The sequence below is a fragment of the Hippoglossus hippoglossus genome, chromosome 5 (assembly GCF_009819705.1).
Source record: "Hippoglossus hippoglossus isolate fHipHip1 chromosome 5, fHipHip1.pri, whole genome shotgun sequence".
In the NCBI taxonomy this organism is placed as follows: Eukaryota; Metazoa; Chordata; class Actinopteri; order Pleuronectiformes; family Pleuronectidae; genus Hippoglossus; species Hippoglossus hippoglossus.
Window position 1 is genome coordinate 30,206,044 of NC_047155.1, and position 21,026 is coordinate 30,227,069.

Sequence of the window (21,026 nt, forward strand, 5' to 3'; positions counted from 1 at the left end):
ACTATTTAACTTGAGTTACGTTAGCAGACCTCACACTTAATGTTAGCTTGCTACTTTCAGCCAATGTTAAGTTTTCGTTGGTTGTGTACAGGAAAAATACTATAAAGCGTTAAAGAGTTGTTGGTTTAATGGTTTAACTTAAGCTGCTTTCAGACATACTTTTACATTCCTCCGTATTTTCTCCGGAGGAGCTGCATGTTGAACACAAATGTCAGAGTGAGACACTTTCTTTGCCTGTCTTCCTAATATAAAGTCTGTCGAAATCCAGGAGAAGTTGATGTGTGAACACAGTGGAGAATTTCCACTGGATTCAATGATTCAATGCAAGAGAGTGGGGGGCATTGATGTCGCTTTTAACACATGACAGAAGCAAACAATGAAAAAAACAAAAAGAAAACAAATATCTCCTGGTAAAAACACACAGGGAAGACACTAACGTTTGTGTTAACAGAGTTTGTCATGATAAGAACCTGTGCAGAGAACCTCCTGCTGTGTTGTGTATGTGTGAAAGGCAAACTTTGGGTAAACTCTGTAGTCAATCTCCGGATTTCACCCGCAGGTCATGTCTGAAAACAGCTATAGTAAATGCAGACATGTTGAGTGCCTTATTGTTATTAACAACGTTGTGCTGCAGAGCCATGAAACAACAGGTTGTTATCCCATCCACCACTGGCTCAACTTCATTGTAGCTCCCAAATTCTCTGAGTCAAAGTGTATAACTTAATGGGAGCTGTTTTGTGTTGAGAGAGATTTGGTCTCAAATACAACTATTAACTTTGTTGCAATGGATAAAGGTGCTATCAGTTGTCTGCTTATGAATGACTTGTTTGTAATTGTCGTCAGTGTTGCTGGTGCAAGGTAGGCCCTTCATTACCAAACATGGTGGTTTGTGATGTGATTATGTGCTCCCTTGAGTAAGTATTTTTTAGTATTTTTAAAATACAAAAATACAGTAGTTTATTTTGTCACATGGCATGGCTGGTGTATTTTGTGGTTTGTTTTAATACACTAAGGTTATTTGATCTTTTGTATATCAAATAAATAATAATGTACCCATCCCTGTGTGTATATACAGTATATATATATATATATGTATTTATATATATGTATTTAGGTTCCCGATCGACACCCCATACCAGTTATGGCGGTAATGCACCATAACGTTGTTTGCCAACTATCATGAAAAACACCAAAAAGAGGAAGCCGTTTTAGAGGCTCCTCTCCAGAGGGTGGCGGTAATGCACCGATAAGTTGTTTGTCAACCTCCATTAAACATCAGAAGAAGAAGTTTTACAGGGTCTACTTCCGGGTTATGTTACGCGTAGAGTTTGTGCTGTGTGTATGATAAAACCGTCTGTTATTTACTTTATTTGTATGAGCGCAGCCGTGTATGTGCGTCTCTCTCGGTTTTATCATGTTTATTTAGCTGCCTCGTAATGAAGTAACAGAGGGCGCACTCGCTGTGCTGGCCCTGATATGCACGTTAGGCTAAGTTAACAAGCTAACATTGGCAGGACTTAGTACTTGTTTGTTTACATTTTTGCCAAGATGTATACTTTATTATCTGGTTTGTATAAATACATGTTCCAAAAGGACGAATACTGCGTTTTGATTCTGGGACTGGACAACGCCGGGAAAACTGTGAGTTGCATTAAAACCTGAGCTAAACGTATCTACCCCTGATTAGAGAAGTCGGGATTAACCGATTTTACGATAACTGCGATTTGTTAACCGTAAGAACTGTAAAAACTACGATATCTAACTATGGTGTTGTGCCTCCCGCGAGTCACGTAATTTATGTGTGCTTTGCTGTGAAATCTCTCGCGAGTCACGTTTTCCGTGCGCGAGCCACTAAAACAGCTTTATTTCCACCAACACTGGCTCCACAATCGGAGGAGTTCACCGCGAAAGGAGAAATCCTCTTTTACTTTCGGATTCTGACCAGCATCGAAGGAGCAGCTCGCAAACCCCCCTCTCTCTGTTGCTCTATCTCTCTCTTTCTATTAACCGTTTTAATGTAGCCAAGAGTTTAATTCACTTATACTGAGAGGCCATAGTATAATAAAGACATTAAGAATGTGTACTTGAACCAAGACACGTTTACTTTTTCACAACTACTCAAGCTCCGTAATCAGAACAACTTCCGTCGGTGACCCATCACAATATACGTCCCATACAGATACACTGCTTATGATGACAGGAAACACAAATTCAATCAATCAAATTTTATTTGTATAGCCCATATTCACAAATCACAATTTGTCTCATAGGGTTTTAACAAGGTCTGAAAACCTTTTAACAGGGTAAATAGAACGTAGAAACCTCAGAGAGAACCACATGTGAGGGATCCCTCTCCCAGGACCGACAGAATTGCAATAGATGCCACGTGTAGTCTTTCACAACAGGAAATAAAAATATAAATTGGAGACGTCACATTGATGAAGCAGTAATTTAATAAAATAAATGTTACACAGCATATTGTTTTCGCCCAGAGGGGTGGACATTTTTTTGATTCTTAGATGCGTCGGAGTCTCTGTCAGAGTCTGTTTCCTCCTCACTTCCCCTCTGACCAGTGCTCACTTTACACTTTAACAATAAAGGCAGGACACCAAATTGAGATATTGTAGTTTTTACAGTTCTTACGGTTATGAAACCGTGATGTTATGAAACTGTGGTTATTATAAAATCACTTCACCCGACATCTCTACATGTAATGTAACGTGAAGCGCACAGTCAGAACATCAGTTTTAAAGTGAGCGGAACGATCCAGAGTCATGATCCGACATCATTGATTAATAACTAAAAACGTGATTATCAGATTGTGTGTAAAGAGGGGTAGAGAAGAGCAGACACACAAACACAGACACACAGTCCTGTCGACAGAAGTTCTTTCCCGAATATTAGGGCGCAGTGTTTTAACTTCTTTGTTGCAGAAGAAGCGACGCCCCGTTTATCCAGGAACATAAATATGAATTCAGTAGGTTTTTATAAAGATCAATTCTAAGTGTGAGTGATTAAAAAACATCAGAGAAGCAGAGTCACTTGTTGACCAAGGAATAATACGCCTCAGTGCAGTGGCGCTGAAAAGGGGGACCAGGCATGGCCACCTTGATTAGAGTAGAGGGTATAATCAGATTTAGTCCTTTTAAGCCTTAGGTGCAGCACACAAGTCTAAAGTGAATGAATCAAATCAATTTGGAGAGTAGGGATGAGGGAGTTCACCTTTTTCTGTATCTGTTCAACCAACTAAACTATCCGTATCCGTACTCGGAAGGGGCGGGACCTAAACCGGAAGTTGATATTTTATGCCTGACATGGATATCAGAAGTTGCTATATTATTGTTTATTAGAAAAGTATTTACAGAACAACCTTAGAATTGAGCTTCAGATCAATGTTTTTTATCACAAGAGTAAGAAAACTATTCACAACAATTTTTTTATAAACATTTAGGGCTGTATCCTTGGACGTCCAGGCCTAACAGCACCTATTTGGTGAAGGGACAGGGCATAGCCAAGGGAAGAACCCCTTGCATTTCATTGCAGATCAGTATGACTGGGCAGGACCTTAAAATCATGCCCCTTAACATTGCAATATAGGGCATTAGTCAACCTTTTCGTGGATTTTTATGGAAATTATGTCCGGGTGTTCATTTTTTTTCCAATGTTTTGTCATCTTGTGCCTTTCTAGTTACTCCAGGGCCCTGTACTACGAAGCCGGATTTGTGCTTATCGGGGGAACTCCAGGTTAAATTCTGGGTTTCCGGTCCTACAAAGCTTGTTCACTTCTTATCGGGGTAAATCACCATGGTAACTTATGCTGAACGGCTTACCTGCTTCAGAGCAGTTTAAGTTGGAGATAAGAGCTCAAGCAGCATAAAAGCTCCACCCACTGACTAATCAATTCCTTTAAAACATGACATCACCGTTCTTAGAGGATCCTGTGGCTCAAGAAAAAATTAAAATAAATGATCCCATGGAGCTGGGTGTGGATTGTTAGAGGGTCTCTGTAGAGAACAAGGGTCTTCAGACAGACACAATCCGTTTACCTACTCTGATGAGTATCTTTATAAAAGATATAGATTCTCATCAGATGGAATAAGTTAGCTGAGCATAACCAACCTGACACTTACGAGCTATGTGCTAACAGAACCGCAGACTGTCTGCATCGCTCTTCGTTTCTTTACTTGTGGGATTTACTTATATTGATGTACTGGGTGTGTTAGCAGCGGGATAACCAGACATGTTTTATAATTCTATGATTGAAAATAGGTCCATATGACTTTATTGATAAAGCTGTATTGCCAGTTCACTTGTCCACATCAGTGATTGTTCATACGCAGTTAACACCGCCCCTTCCAAGTGTGTGTAGTGGTGTGTAGGCTAATCCGCTGTTTGAGCTTCATCACCATGAAATGCCAGACTTACATTAATGCTCATTATGTCCATGCTCAATACAATTGTAGTTTATCTGTTAAGTGTTTTCTTGTTTGTCTGTTTTCATGCATGTAGGTGGGTTTTTGACAATGGAGAAGTAGCATTAACTTTTTAGCATTGTGCTATATATAATTTGGATTATTGTAAAGATCAAGATCATAACTTCTTAACTTTAATAACATTATGTGTAATTATAGATGTACATGTGACAGCTGCAAATTTATGCTTATTTACAAAAACTGTTTATCACGATACCTTTCTAGTATCGGTATAGAGTGCAACACTACTTACTGCTGTTAATCACTCTGGTAACTTATGCTGCACATTTAAACTGCAGCAGCAGGATCATTTAAGAGGATCTGATCAAAACCTGTCAACAGCTCAATCAGATCACTGGAAAACCAGAGTCATCATTCTACATGATCCTAATGGGAGCAAAAGAGTTTACAGTCAAGTGAGAAATAATAAAGAGCAACAGAATCAGACCAAATAAGTACATCGCAAATATTATTAATTACTTAATTTGAATTCAACAAGGATTCTTTGATTGTGACAGAATACCTGACATTGCTAATGCGTTGACTCTTATTCTGTCACTGCTGCTGTCAAATGATCCACACATTTTTCAATGTTTCCTATGATTATAATAGAATAGACTAAACTCATCAGACATCAACGATTACTTTTCTCTCTCTATTTTGGCTACACAAATAGTCTGACAATTACTTCACTTTATTGTATCATCACATGTTCATCATAGTTTGTTCATCGTCACACAAAACAGCAAAAATACTAACTCACATTCAATTTAAATCTGTGAGCCTGACTCTGAAATTATCTCATGTTTCTTTTCTATTCTAGTCATGTGATCATATTGTTCACATGTAGCCCTGTTGTCACTGTTGTCTGTCATTGTTACTGAGTTTAATAATTATAATAAGAAAATGTTTCTGTATAACACCTTTCTTAAAGTGTTTTACAGACAGTGGAGATGAAAATACAAGCATATTAAAATGTAGAATAGACTTGCTGCAGATGATCTCAGTTAGGGTTTATTTTTAAATCGTGATCGCGATATCAACCTGCGGGATAGACCTATCGCAAAAGACGGCCAAAACTGCGATAAATGGTGTTCCATGTGCCATTTGGCCAATCAGATGGAGCCCTGCTGCATCTGATTGAATCATTGTCGGAAAAAGAGAATAAGAAGAGAATAGAGAGAAAACTGAGCATTTGACCACAGAGATTTGACGGAGCAACACGGCTCAAATCTCCAACTAAATTCTACTGTGAAAACTTCTAGTGATCACGTTTGTCCCGAGTCAGATTCATCACTAGCGGTTGATTTTAAAGAAGAATTGTGTAGCTTATTTATGATCCCAGAACCTGAGGGGAAAGTAACAGCACACACTCTCAAACAGTGTGATCGGACACACTTGTAAACTCAGACTGGGTAAAAACAACTGACTTTGTAAACTTAGTAAATGTATGGAAAGCTGTAGGAGATGGTGTCGCATTACGTTTGGTTTGAAAGTGCGGGTGATAGAGCCACAAGAGGAGTGATTAATTACTGACAGAGCCGCTAAAATGTTCAAAATGTATGAAAAGACCCCAAATTTACTGTAAGTGGACTTAGTGTAGCTGTGCATGGCTCACTGGTGTCTGCCCTGGACTTGGTAGCGCTGCGGCCAGGCTGTGCGCCTTCTCCCGGCTGTAGCCAGGGACTGTCTGTTTATTTTCGCAAGTCATATCATCATCGCAATATTAAACAACATCATCGCATGTCTTCCTAATATCGTGCAGCCCTTATCTCAGTGTTCTAGAGGGAACCTAGTTGACTTGAGAGTCGGCTATGTAACTCTGTCCTAGCCCATTTAGAGCCTTGTATGACAGGAGGAGAACCTTGATGCAACTAGTGCAGAGAAGTTAGAACTGGTCTAATGTGTTCTCTCCGCCAAGCAGCAGAGTTCTAAATGAGCTGCAGTCTCTCTATTGTTTTCTTTGGGAGCCTGTAAAAAGTGCATTACAGTAATCCTGTCGGCTAGAAATTGAGGCTTTTCAGCATTTGTCTGATTTCTAAATGGCCAAACTGTTGCTATGTTTTAGGTTGTATTTATTGTATTTATTGCTAAAAGACATTTAGTAATAGAGCGCAGAGCATTATCATAATTTGGCTCATCAGCAATGTACAGTTTTGTATCATCTTTGTAACTATGGAAACAAACATTGTGCACTCTGATGATGTCACCCAGTGGCAGCATGTACAGTGAGAATAATGAAGTTCCAATGCAGTTCCCCTTTGCAACCCCAAAACAGCTGTCATATTTGTCAGACACGTGATCTCCAATGCTGGTATTAAAACGTCCTCCCTTTTGATGTACATTTTGAATGAGTTTAGGACACTGTCAGACAAACAAACCAACTTCTCAAGATGATTGATAAGGATGTTGTGGTAAATTGTATCAATAGCAGGGCTCAGGTCTAGGACGATTACAATTGAAACCTCTTTTTCATCAGAGCTTAGTCTGAGTTCGCATATTATTTTAGTAGGTGCAGTTTTTATTTCTGTGATGGGATCTAAAGCCAGACTGAAACTCCTCCAGGGTATTGTTCACTTTTAGACCTTGTGACGGAAAGACAGCTGACAAGAGGGAATGGACCCCACTGGGGCTGGAATGGGTTAGCTTCCCATGCTGGCAGGATCAAACAAATTGGTATTTGGAGACACCCACTAATTGCTATGAAAGCAATTAAAAGAAAAGAGAAACGTCTCACTGATGAACCACACGGCTAATGACCCTAGAATAAAAAATGACAAAGAGGCTATACAAGAAGCCTAAAACCCTTCAAGTTTGTGAAATGTCTCTTCACCTCAAAGAAGGGAGGAACATTGAGGACCTCAAACATTAGCCAATTTCGGCCCATCAGTCTCCTCTATGTAGAAGGCAAGATCTTCTTCAGCTTAATAGCCCAAAGGCTGACAAGCTATCTGGTAAAAAAAAAAAAAAGCTGGTGGATACATTGGTCCAAAAAGCTGGAATATCAGGGTTCTCTGGACTTTTAGAACTAGCATGATCTGGCACCAAATCCAATCAACCAAGATTGAGAAGAGAGATCTACATGTCATCATCCTCAATCTAGCTAATGCATTTGGTTCCCCACATAGTGTCCTCTGGGCTGCTTTTGACTTTTTCAAAGTACCAGAGCCCATCATAAATTTGGTCAAAGCCTACTTCAAAGATCTGTAATTCTACTTCACCACACCCGATTTTACCATCATATGGCAACGTCTCAAAGTTGGCATCATGGCTGGCTGCACAATCTCCCCACTAGCGTTCACTATGGCAACAGAGGTGATTATCAAAGCTTCCAAATGGGTAGTAGGGGGTGAGCAACAAAAGCCGGGGTCTCGGGAAGATGACCCTCTCAGAGTCCTGAGACACATCTATACGGGCTGTCAGACCATCACTGACAACATGATGGACAACAGGCAAAAGAAGCACTTCAGCATGCTGAAGACAGAGGGCCTACTCCACTGACTAGAAGTCGTCAGTTGGAGCAAGCCCAACACTGGGAGATGTTGGTGTACATGGGCCAGCGGCTTACAGTCCCATCACATATTGTCACTACCACTCTAAAACCAGACCTGATACTCTGGTCCAACACCCTGCCAGTCATCTACTTTGTAGAATTGACAGTACCCTGGGAGGATTATGTTGATGAAGTGAATGAGAGGAAAAGACTATGGCAAGCCAAGGGCTCTGGATCAGGAGGAAAGATCCCAAATGGGCCCCAAGATGCTAGGGACATGCACCCAGGTCCGATCAACCTGTGATGGGCCTGCGTTAGTAGAGGGTGTCTTGTGATTAAAAGGCCAGAACACCTGATGACGCTAAGGTGCACAGCTGAAGATATGTCCCTAACACCTTCTAACCTATACTGGTAGTTGGTAATATAAATTGTTCATAAGACTTTCAAACTACAAGGGATATTCACCATCTTATCCTATATTCTAAAACAGAAAGGAATTTAACTGCACTGAAACGATCTTTTCAAGTATCTTAGTAAGGAATGGGAGGTTGGATATTTGCCTGTAGCAGGTCAATGCATTACAGCAGGGGTGGGGAACATCCGGCCAATGCAAGGGTTAGGGTTAGTTAGAACAAAAATCTTGATCAATGCAAGATTGTGTGATCCGGTCAGCGAGGCAATTCATAGATATACAAAAAAAGCACATGAGACTTTAAATCTGTGAATTGCCACGAAAAAATTCCTTGGTCGCAACGGTGCGCCTGCATTTACCTGCTCTGTCTCTCATCTCCTCTGAGTCTGGGAGATGAGGCCCCGCCACTTTCACTCACACTGACACACGGAGAGTGAAGCAGAGATAAGAGAGGAGAATTGGCTGGCTCGAAACCCTGCGGTAAAGTTGGAATGACTATTAAGTTACATCGTTAAAACACAAGCGAAGCCTCCTTCCAATCAAAGTAATTTACACAACCAGCTCCCAACCCTCCTCACTCCCCTGCTGACCTGTGCTTGCTTTACTTGTAACAATAAACACCAACACTAATCAGAAGTTATAGGCTACTGAAGTTAATTTTGTTTCTTTGATATTTAAACACATTGAAAAGAAGTCCAACATTTTGTGGCCACAAAGTTTATCTGCTAAGCATGAGATGTAAACATGACGCAGACAGCCAGAACGATCCGGATTCATGTTCTGACACCATCGATTAATTAATAAATGTGTGAAGGACAGACACACACAACCACACAAACACACACATACTCACTCACTACTGTAGACAGGAGAGAGGTAATTCCCTGCATAAAATATTAATTCATTAATCGTAATTGAGGTAAAAGTTAGAAATAGAAGTCTTTGGTCATATCACCAGGGCCTAATAGCAGCTATGTCCTTTAGTCTGCAGTCAAAGAGCAACCCCAAGCTCTTGACTGGCTCTTCCGACAGTGTTGGGATTGTGGTCTCAAAACTCTTGAAACGGAACTTGTCCACAACCTTCCCTTTTTTGAGCACAAGGTAACTTGACTTTGAAGGTTTGAAACTCATCCTTGCCCATTAGATTAGCTTCACAGTCCTAGTAAGAGTTACCTGCTGCCAGGGAGTGATGATGTTGTGACTGTGGCTAACGTACGCCGGCCGTTAGAGGTCCTCAGCACTCCACCTCAGCTGACTTGACCATTATGTTGATAGCATGGGCGAAAAGGATTACTGAGATGATGCAGCCAGTAATGATTCCCTTCTCAAGCCTGTGCCATTGCGCCGTTAAAGACCCAGAGGTAGCTTTCATCTAGGAATTGTTGTAGTTTTCCAAGATGAGGTTGCTGATATTGCTGGGGACATGGTGTCTTCGAACAGCCTCCTCAATCAGATTGTGCTATATGGTCCCATAAGCATTGGCAAGGTCCAATCACAGGACCACCAGGTCGCCCCTCCCTTCCTTTGCTTCTCTCAGAAGCTGCATGATTTCCCTTGTTGTGCTCCAAGCACCCAGGTGTTCCAGAGATCCCACCTTTTTGCACTGACATATTGATGTAATCATCCATTAGGAGGAACTTTAATAGCCACTGGGACAAGATGCTGAAAAATATCTTGCCTTCCAAGATGATCCGTGAGATGGTTCTGAACTGCTCTATGGTTTTGGAGTTCTCCTCCTTGGGGATCCAAACCCCCCAGTCCATCTTCACTTAAAACCATTTTTATGAAGGGGGATTTAAATTATTAAATACTAGAAATAATAAATACGTAATACTTTTAATTAGCCACTGAGTTTCTGCCAGAGGTTGCTTATTTAGGATTGACCAGGATATTGAGACACCACAGTGTAAACTTGTTAATCCACACCGAGACTGACCATATGCTTGATTGTGTTAGTTCTATGTGGTGCAGCTGTCATACCAATGATAATTGTATTTATGATGCCTATGTGTTACCCTGATTACTTTTATTGCTGCAAAATTTGTTCATGTAAATCAGCACTTCTAAAGTCTGTTTTTAAAAAAAAATATCCCCCCTCGGAATATTGAAATATAAAACACTGTTACAATTTAGTCGATTTTCAATGTGGAGCTACAGCAACTAACTCTTAGTATTTTAATCACAGCAATGTGTCATATATATGATGTGATCTAATGACCTTTCTGAATATCTTAGCTTGTGCAATTATATGTAACATGTTAAACAACATGCATAGTCTGACGTATCCTCTAGACTAACTGTTGTCTCTTTCTGCAGACCTTTCTGGAACAAACCAAAACAAAGTTCAGTAAGAACTACAAGGGAATGAATTTATCAAAGATCACAACTACAGTTGGTCTTAATAGTAAGTGAATGTTTCAGTGAGTGTTTTTTATGAAGAGTGATACGCTTGTGACTACCCTGGGTGCATCACTGTTCGGTTAGACCCTCAAAATTGACAGTTTGCCCCTCTCTTCTAAAATCAGAGTAGCAGTGTTCCATGTCAGTTTCAATCAGCAGTGATTAATATCTGAAAAGATTCTCAGTCATCCAATCATGGTATCTTCAGGAATTGTACAGGTGTACATGTACAAGTGTACTTATGTATGTGTCGACATGTACAACTCCTGAAGATGTAGTGATTAATAATTTGCAATAGTAATCATAACTTTGGAAAGTCATTAATATGTCTCCTTTCTGAAAGACACTTAACTCTTACGCTGTGATCACCTGATGCTGCTTATCTTATAGTTTACAATTGGTGCTTGGTTTTCACTTGTCTCACTGTCCTCCCTAGTTGGTACAATTGACATGGGCAAGGCTCGTCTTATGTTCTGGGATCTGGGAGGTCAGGATGAGCTTCAGTCTCTGTGGGACAAGGTGAGTTAAAAAATGAAACACCAACAATATCCTGTGAGGAATTCTTCAGTAGCCACATACTGACACGTACTCTTTTTAGATTTCCTGTAACATGTTTTAAATACCCTGACCAAACCAACATCAAACTGATGGCATTATATTCTGTAATTAATAAAAAAATAAAAAATAAACTACAAATACGTTCAAAGTCAGGTGGCTTAATGAAGGAGTATTCAAAACAGTTAGGGGGGAAAAAAAGCTTGGATATTTTAAGATTAAAGCAGGGCTACATCCACATTACTATGTTTTAGGTTTAAAATGCATCTCTTTGGCTATGGTTATTCCTGGTATCCACAATACTCCTGAGTTTTCCAGCCTCCAAAATAAAGAGATTTGGAAAAACTGCTGGTCCAATTTAAAGGTCCAGTGTGTAAGATTTATGTGAAAGGGATCGATTGACAGAAATTTTATATAAAATAATCCTAGTGATGTTTTCACGAGTGTGTTTCATTTAAATTATACAAATTGTTGTTTTCTTTACCCTAGAATAGGCCATTTATATTGAAATACTTTATATTTACATCAGGGGGGGTCCTCTCTATGGAGGCCGCCATGTTTCTTGTAGTAGCCCAGACTGGACAAACTAAACACCCTTTGAGTTTTTATGAAAACTGAAGGTTACCACAGGTTGTCTTTCATGTTTGGAAGGGGAGGATGAGGTGGGGGGTGTTCAGCTGCTACATGCAACTTCACCACTTTATGTCACTAAATTCTACACACTGCAATTTTAAGTTTAAAATCTGTGCTGTATGGATGGGCAGAAGAGACATTTGGAAATGAGACTGTGCTGTGACTTAAAATTAACATTACTGTATTTTTCCCTTTTGGGACGATTATGGTATTGTATCACGGTATTACTTTATCCCCCCGCCCCCATGGCACCACCTTGGCGGCGCCACTGCATTGAAGCACATTACCCAGCCCCGTCAATAAGTGATTCCTCTGCTCTTTTCTAATCACTCACACGAAGAGCTGATCTTTGTAATAACCTGCTGAATTAATATTTATGTGTTTCTGGATCAGCACATTAATTTAGGTATTAATCAATGGGGTTGGATCATGAATCCAGATCATTCATGTCACTTTAACCCTGATGTCCTGGCTGTGAGTGTGTACAAAATGTTGGAATTTTTTTTTTTCTTCAATGTTTTTAAATGCATGCATCAACATAGGGTGAATTAAACAAAGTAAACATCAAGTACTGGTAAGGTCCTAAAAACTTCAGATTAGTGTTTAAATATTATTTTTTATTATTTATAATTATCTATGATATACTTCCCACCCCTAAAATCTGCACTCACTCCCGGCTTGGTGTGTATCAGTCATGACTTGAATCCCAGCCATGAATGCAGAGCACTGTTAACGCTTACTGTCAGTAACAGTTCCACCTTGTGGAATCCCTGCTCTTACTTTTCACCATTGCTTTTTCTGATTTCAAGTATTTTCTGTAACTAACAACCACCTGAAGAGATGATGCTCATGCCCAGTTTACGTGTATGGTCACGTGATATAGTTCTTTCGTTGTGTTTGTAAGGACTGAAATTACTTCTGATACATAGCTAAAGCCCTAGTCTGGGCTATCGGTATGGTGTAGCCCATAAATACTATGTGGAAATCGAGTAAAACATTTTTATATAACACATTAAAAGTATCTCTGCTGATAACATTTCACGCCAAAGATTTTGGTTGCACATGTGATCAAATTGACAAAATGTATGACTAAAACTGTTCCTTGGTCGTGCCGGTGTGCCAAACATTTAGCTGTTGCATTGTGTCATTTCTCTCATCTCCCCCCTTTCAGTCTGAGAGTGGAGTTTACACTCACTCACACACAGGCCTCAGGGCCAGCCCTTCCCCCACTCACACACACACACACACACAAACAGACAAAAGGACAGTGAAGCGAAGATAAGGAGAGAACGTTAATGTCAATGAGGTGGGTTGTCGAATTAGTTTAAGAAGAATGGCAAAAAGAAAAGTGAACACAGGGTTTCCACTATCGACCAACATTGTAAAACGATTTGCACCACTGGTTCAGGATCAGAGTAGAAGCAGCGGTTGGTTTATGAGACACTTATTTGAACACATACAAAAAAAGTCCTACATTTTGCGCGCACGCGGTTAACCTGCCACACACGAGACAAGACGTGCACGGCCAGGACATCAGGGTTAAAGTGACTGGAACGATCCGGATTCATGATCCGACACCATTGATTAATAACTAAATAAATGTATTATTTTTGTTTGTGTGAAGTGCGACAGAGACGTGCAGACACGCACACACACTGCTGCAGACAGGAGAGAAGTTCCTCCCGCAAATATTAACGGAACAGTGTGTTGTAACTTCATTGTTGCAGAAGAAGCAACGCTCCGTTTATCCAGGAACATCATCATCATAAATGAATTCGGCAGGTTTTTGTAAAGATCACTTCTACGTGTGAGTCATGACAACAACATTCATAGAATTACTTCCTGTTTGGCAATTTGTCTTTAAAGTAAAAGCACAACATTAATTTTGTTGCTGCAATGTTTGTGTGGCTGTGGCTGAGAGGGTTAGCGTTTTGATCCCAGTCTTCCTCATTATTATTATTATATATTCATTGAGAAAGATGCATAGATGTACTGTAAAGACAAGAAAAGCTATACATAAATGCCAATAATTTACCACAAATCCAGCTGAATTACAGAGCTTTTGTTCTGAAAAGTTGTAAACTTGAGTCTGAAGATTGTGTTGATCACTTAACAGACTTCTTAAATAGCCGGCATACATTGTGTGCCAGCAGTTCGGTAAATTATTCAATTCTATATTTAAGCCACACACAATTCTATTTAATTTTATGAAAAACATTAACTATAGTATACCAGTAGATTGTAGAACTGTTTTGAGGGGGAATCACTAAGGAATAATTCTGTAGTAGCTCCGGAGCATCAACACAGTCCATTCCAAAAGGCAGGCTTAGAATGGGCACTGCACTAGTTTTATATAGGTACTTCACTTCTGCCTTCATACCGATGCTGTTGGTTCTTTAAGAACAGGACCCTGCTCTGACATCCTGTGTCTCTCTCATATGTATTTGTAGTACTATGCTGAGTCACATGGAATCATCTATGTGATAGACTCAACTGATGAAGAGCGCCTGACAGAATCAAAGGAGGCCTTTGGTGAGTTACCCTCTGTCCTCCAGTATACTTCAATTTGTATCTGTGTCTGAAACAGCTGTAGTCAAACTTTGCGATGCTCATTTCCTGGATATAATGGCCTATTGATGGTTTGTATCTGCTTTAACATTTAAAACTTCAACAGATCAGTGTTTTAGTTCAGTGTAACATAACATAAAATGCTTTATCATATTATATAAAACAATACGTGCAACATAAGGGAACTGAGAAAAGTATGTGATGATAGATGTTCTTTTCTTATTTTTTTGTGAATATTTGCATTTTGTCTCCTACAGAGAAAATGATCAACAGTGAGGTATTAGAAGGTGTTCCTCTCCTTGTGCTGGCTAACAAGCAGGATGTTCCGGTACTCTATGATGTTTTTAATTCATTAAGACCATGTCCAGGTTAAAGATGATGATCATTTAAAAAATATATGATTCATTATGTTTTTACCCTTCATCCACATTCTATTATGCCTCTGTTGTGGCCAGAGGAGTTTTGTTTTCAGTTTGTCTCCATCTCCTTTGTCCATCCTATTCTCGTGAAAGTCCAGGATGAAGTTATTAGACATTTTGTGGTTTAAAGGTCAGGGCCCCTGTGACCTCACGTATCACATTAATTCATTAATTTCATGTTTGAACACATACTACAAGGGGCCAGAGTGTTTGTTTTTCTTAATGATCTTACTTAATAATAGGCATACAGCAGAGCAAGAAGATCAGAGTCAAATCAATTTAATTTATGTATCCATATATCACAGATCTACAAACATACCAAAGGTGCTCTAAATAGCTAGAGTTTTCATACATATGAGTTTGAACAGACATTGATGTAAAGTTCAACTTGACTGGTTGGTGGAGGTATACAACCATGAGGCAGTAACTCTAGTTGTGAACTTGTTTGACTCATATCAAGGGAAAATGTACCATTCTCTGCTTCCAGCAGCTTCTCTCTGTTTTCTATCATTGTAAACTGAAAACCTTTGTGGTTTTGGACTCTTGGTAAGATAGGCAGGGTGAATACATCATCTTGAGGCATGTGATCTGCATTGTTTATCATTTCAATCTATTTTATAGACTATTTTATTCATATATTTATCAATAATGAAAGCAATCATCAGTTGCATTAACATCTGCCCTAGTATAGAGATGACCCAAGTCATCCTTAGCTAAATTTGTATTTGAGATTTTTACCATAGTAGAGCCTGCACACTGAGGCCACTCCGTACCACAGAGAGTTTAATCAATCAACGTTTTGATCCAGAGTGGGATCTTTGTCTGGTTTTTTTCGTGGTTGAAAGAGAACCACCCATATTTATAGGGAATACCAATGGGCTGATAGGCTGGTGTGGTTAACTATTTCAACCACTTCACGTGAAACACATACCAGCAAACACACAAAGTGGAGTGACATAAGTGTGCAGGCTCTACTTTGTTTTTGTTGAATTTCTTCAGACCGCCTTGCACCTTTTTTTTAACCATGCCACTAGCAGTCATTCTGCCTTTTATCTTCTCAGTTAAAAAAGAGTCAGGAAAAATGTAAAAAATGTCTAAGTTAACATAGTCAGATATGTCGTTTTATCCAACTGACAGTAGATGTATATTTAGGAATGAAAAGCATCAGTCACATCGGAGAACCTGAAACCAAGGTACTTTTTGTGTCAGCTTGATAGACTGGTTATGACAGCTTTATCTTTGCAGTTGTAGCCTTCAGTCACATCTTGTGTTTCCTCTTTTTTCAGAACTGTTTGTCTGTACCGGACATTAAAACAGCCTTCAGTGACTGTGCCCCGAAAATTGGAAAGAGAGACTGTTTAGTCCAGCCTTGTACTGCCCTCACAGGGTAAGATGCTACTCTATGATATACTGTACATAACTTGGGATGGGAAGTGTATATTATTAACACCGTGTCACTAGTTTAAAAAAATTACAATTATCATCATTACCAGGATATCACGACAGCCCTAGCATGATTCTTATTGATTCCCTTATTGAATGTTTTCACAATTCTTTGAACAAGAATCATTAAGTCGTTTTCCAGCATCACGTTTTATTGACTGTGACAGTCTGTGACTCAATTTCTGGAGACTTGGGCTGCTTTCAGACATTCATGGAACTGTTCAGGATAATATATAACTAACTTAAGACTTGTTCTCTTGCAGGGACGGAGTAAACGAAGGCATAGAATGGATGGTGAAATGTGTGGTCAGGAACATTCACAGACCTCCCAGACAGAAGGACATAACATAAGAAGTCATCAAAACTCTTTACCCTCATTTGGAAGTGAGGGTTTCTCCTTGAGGACATTCCATTAAAACCCTGGAGCTGATGAAAACTCCACTCTTCTTTAGTCTGCTGTGACTTTTTGATTTCATTAAAAATATTGTGGCAGTATTTTTATCATGAAACATAATTTCAGACATGCTTTGGACAGCTGTCTCTTTTCCACTTGTTATCGATAATGTGGTTCACTGTTCTCCCTTAATCAAATTAACTTAAGCCTATTTCTAAAATAAAACTAAAATATTAAGTTGATTAAATATCAACTAATTAAGTAAAATATTACAGCTATTGTGCCTGTTTTACACTTTTTTTAACATATTTATGGTAACAACAATTTACACTTGAGGGCTCTAGTTGTGTGGTTTCCTTAAACAGTTAAGTTGACATAGCCAGCATTGCAACATCTTCAAGCGTGCTTTTCAATCATCATTCATACTAAAGCCGTTTTCAGACATGACCTGAGTGTAAAGTTCGGACAGTCTTGAAAGTTGCATATTCAATCCGCTGCAGATATCATAAGTCGGTGTTCACACCTGACCTCTGTGTCACTTATTGATCTACACTTTTTAGAATTAACTTTTGTTAATCTGATATTTTGCCAAGACACTACAGATGGTTTGGTAAATGGCCATGATATCCGTAACAACTACACCCAAAAAGAGTACTGAACACACAGGAACCTGCTGACCTCTGCTGAATAACTGTATACCAGCATGTGCGATGTGGTTAAAAGGTGATCACTCATGAGTATAGTAAATGTATTATTTCAAACAAACCAAAGCTATGTACTGTATGTTAGATTTTCATGTTATTTCACACATATTGCAAAATATATTTTATCTCACTTATCTCATTGGTATCTAAACCTGTAAACAGATTTGACTTTCATGTCTTCAGAAACGGCATCCTCATGCTTCTGGATAATCCACAGAACTTTGTTTTCAAGGGACAGTTTCCTCAGTTGAAAATATTTCCACTTCCTCTAAATTCAACTCGATTATGTTGTATTTATGGTATTTCACAACCAAAATGAACAAGTGACAATAACCAGAATGTAGGCAGCTTTAAGCATTTGGATACTGTATACTTGAATTGCTAATTTGTTGGCAAGTATGACTTTTGTAACTCCAGACATGGTAAATAACTGACTGCCCAGCTGGGGAGCAATGATGTCACGTGCTTGGCTATTTTCATTAATTTAAGCTTAAAATGCAACGTCAAATGTTGGTGATAATTCTGGGGGGGAATTCATTCTGCAGGTTTCCTAAATATTGTCAAATAATTTGAAGTTTGAACAAACCTTTGCCAAAATAGAAAATACTGTGTATTGTTGGGGTGATTAAGAGGAGCGGGTTAGGTTTTTAGTAAATATTGAGTTATTTTTAGAACATAGGACAAGAAAGAAAATATGCCATGTATGTTTGAAGGTCTTTAGCACTAGTTAATATGCCAATCACCAGTTGATGTTATCAGATGTTAGCGACCACTATCGGTTTTTAGACACATGCTCAGTTTACCTAAACTTCAACAGGTGCTTTGGCTTTTTAATCACAAGACACTCTTTTCTAATGCAGGCCTTTACAGGCAGATCAGACCTGGGTATATGTCCCTAACACCTGTTGGGCCATGGTTCTTTGTGAAACCACACTTCGGCCTACATGTGCCATCAAAGCCTGAAGCAGCATGTTCCCCCAGGACTCAGTCTCCCAGGGGCCATCAAAAACCAGAGCAAGGAACTCAGTCTCTCAGAGGGCATCAACTTCACACAGAGGGGTGAAACCCCCCCCAGGGACACAGGTTTCAACTCCCATTGGTCACTCTGGACCTGTGAGGTCACCGGGCCAATATAAGCCTGTTTGCCCCCTCTTCTGCTCTTTCTACACTCCCTCCAAGGAGAGAAGGCTGTCGAGCCTCTTCCTGCCTCTTCCTACAATCCTTCCACAGGAGGGAAGGCTGTGGAGCCTCTTCTCCAGCTCACATCTTCTCTTCCCATCCAACTCTTCGAGAGGAGCACAAAGGTGCAGCTTCCAGCTCATCTCACCAAGGAAACCTCGCCCTCCAACGTCCTAGCAGCGACGCAATGTCCTGCTTGCAAACTTCAGCCAGCAACTGAACTGAACTCAACAGGAACCAGCAAGACGACACAAAACTGCGAACTGCACAGCAACTTCCTTTTTCCCCTTTCCGCGGACGGGTAACACAACTGGGCTTAATAATTATACTAGGCTAAGTAAGACTGTTTATTCGATTCTGTGTGAGGTTTATAAGTTTGATTTGTGGTGTTGTGATATTTTGGGTACAAGTTATTGAGAAAGTAATGTTAGTCTGTTATGCTCTTCACAGTCTTTCGTTGCATCCAATCTAGTAACTTTCTCTAATTTGGCACACACGCATAACTCTTCACCTCATTATCTCTACAGGTCGTAAACATTCCAATAGGTGGGGGAAGGGTGTTACCTTCACAGTGTTACGTCCACAGACACACACACATACCTATCTTTGTTTAGCAATTAGACCGTTAGTAATTTGTGTTTTTATACTTTATTATATTCATAATAAATGTTTTTCTTTCACAAATGTTTTTTCATTAATGTTGCATAAGTGAATTTTGCCAACCTCTACACTGTCAAGAACTCCATATCCTTCAACTTAGCTAACTATCTATATGGTAATTTTGGTTATAGTTATTAATTTAATTGTTAATCAGACTTTCAAATTTGTAGTTAGAACCTTTATGAGACTTATTCAATAAATTGGCTATCTTTTCCCTTCCTTTGAAGGGTGGTGCCCCGAGGTAACTTTAATCAATTAAAGTTATTTAATATTAATAATAAAATATTAATATTTAATATTTTATTTTGATAACCAAATTTATTGAATGCCGAAGGGCACACCATTTCATGGTATCACGTTTGATGCATTATGGCACAACACACCATAAGCTGCAGAGTTATGCAGTCCCTAATGTTTCTTCTATGGTCTGGCACAGGGCTTGTCTGAATTTCCAGATCTCTGAGTAAACTGATGGATGTTGCAATGAAACCCCTGTAGCCAACTTCCTTGGGGCAAACTATTGCCCTCTAGTCACATTCAGTCGCAATTGCCATGTCTGCATACAACAGCCTCTTCCTCTCATTCGCCTCATCATGAGCATCTTGCCAGGGTGCTGTTGTAGGGTGTTGGACCAGAGTACCACGTCTGGACTAAGGCCTACACCCACCCGCATTTTCCAATTTTTGGCCTGCTCCAACTGACCACTTTATAGTCAGTGGAGTAGGCCCTCAAGGTTTCCATTCTCGGATAAAGGATGTTGTTGGTACTACGCTAAATGTATTGGAGGGCAAGTCATTGGTAGCCGTTGTCTTTGTTTCAATTGTTGCTGCCAGGCATTTGAGTACTTTGTGTTTTCATGTATATCACCCATCTCTCCTCTCCTCCCCGTCTTTCCCTGCTAAGCCCAACTGGTCGAGGCAGATGGCCACCCACATTGAGTATGTTTCTGCTAGAATTTTCTTTCAGTTAACAAGGGAGTTTTTCCTATCCACAGTCGCCAAAGTGCTTGCTGATTGTGGGAACTGTTGGGATTCGCTATAAAATAATGTACGGTCTTGACCTTATATGTAAAGTGCCATGAGATAATGTATATTATGATTTGGCGCTTTACAAATTAAATTGAAAATAATTGAATGTATACCTACCTTGGGAGAGACTGACTTTACAACCTGTGAGGATGTGTTTGAGGGTAGCTGGAGTTGAGAATAATGGGGCTGGATGGATTTTTGTTCAGCCATTGCTGGAGGTTGTTGGGTGAAGGAAGGGTTTTGTAGTTTGCTTTCTTTTCTGACTGATCCTGTTTTGCCTGAGTGACTGCCTTGGCACATCTCGCTGCCTCCTCCTGATGCCAGACTTCTAAAACTATAAACCTTTGCTTTTCTGATGGGGTCGCCTTGTTCCACAAAGGTCTGATTTGGCCTAGTTCCAAACTGCCTCTTCCTTGTTTAAGGTGGTTGATGTCAGCATGCTGGAGTGCTGCCTTTGCGTGTTGCTTCTTTTGGTATCTATTTCCGTTCTGTTGTCAGGGATGGTCGGACAGCCCTTATACACTGTGTGCACAATTATTAGGCAAGTGAGTATTTTGACCATATCATCATTTTTATGCATATTTTCCAACTCCAAGCTGTATAAACTTGAATGCCTATTGGATTTAAGCACATCAGGTGATGTGTATTTGTGTAATGAGGGAGGGT

General features: G+C 39.7%; 1 protein-coding gene across 2 annotated transcripts; it reads left to right on the forward strand.

The window, feature by feature from the left end:
* Positions 1-1,276: 1,276 nt before the first annotated feature.
* On the forward strand, positions 1,277-17,798 carry arfrp1 (ADP-ribosylation factor related protein 1). Of its 2 annotated transcripts, XM_034586863.1 has the most exons (7): positions 1,277-1,641; positions 10,694-10,781; positions 11,214-11,296; positions 14,416-14,497; positions 14,791-14,861; positions 16,239-16,339; positions 16,659-17,798. In XM_034586863.1, the coding sequence occupies exons 1-7, from the start codon at positions 1,549-1,551 to the stop codon at positions 16,744-16,746; spliced, it is 606 nt and encodes a 201-aa protein (XP_034442754.1). In that variant the 5' UTR covers positions 1,277-1,548; the 3' UTR covers positions 16,747-17,798. The 2 variants fall into 2 exon arrangements, with proteins under 2 accessions (XP_034442754.1, XP_034442755.1); XM_034586864.1 differs by lacking the exon at positions 16,239-16,339.
* Positions 17,799-21,026: the final 3,228 nt, after the last annotated feature.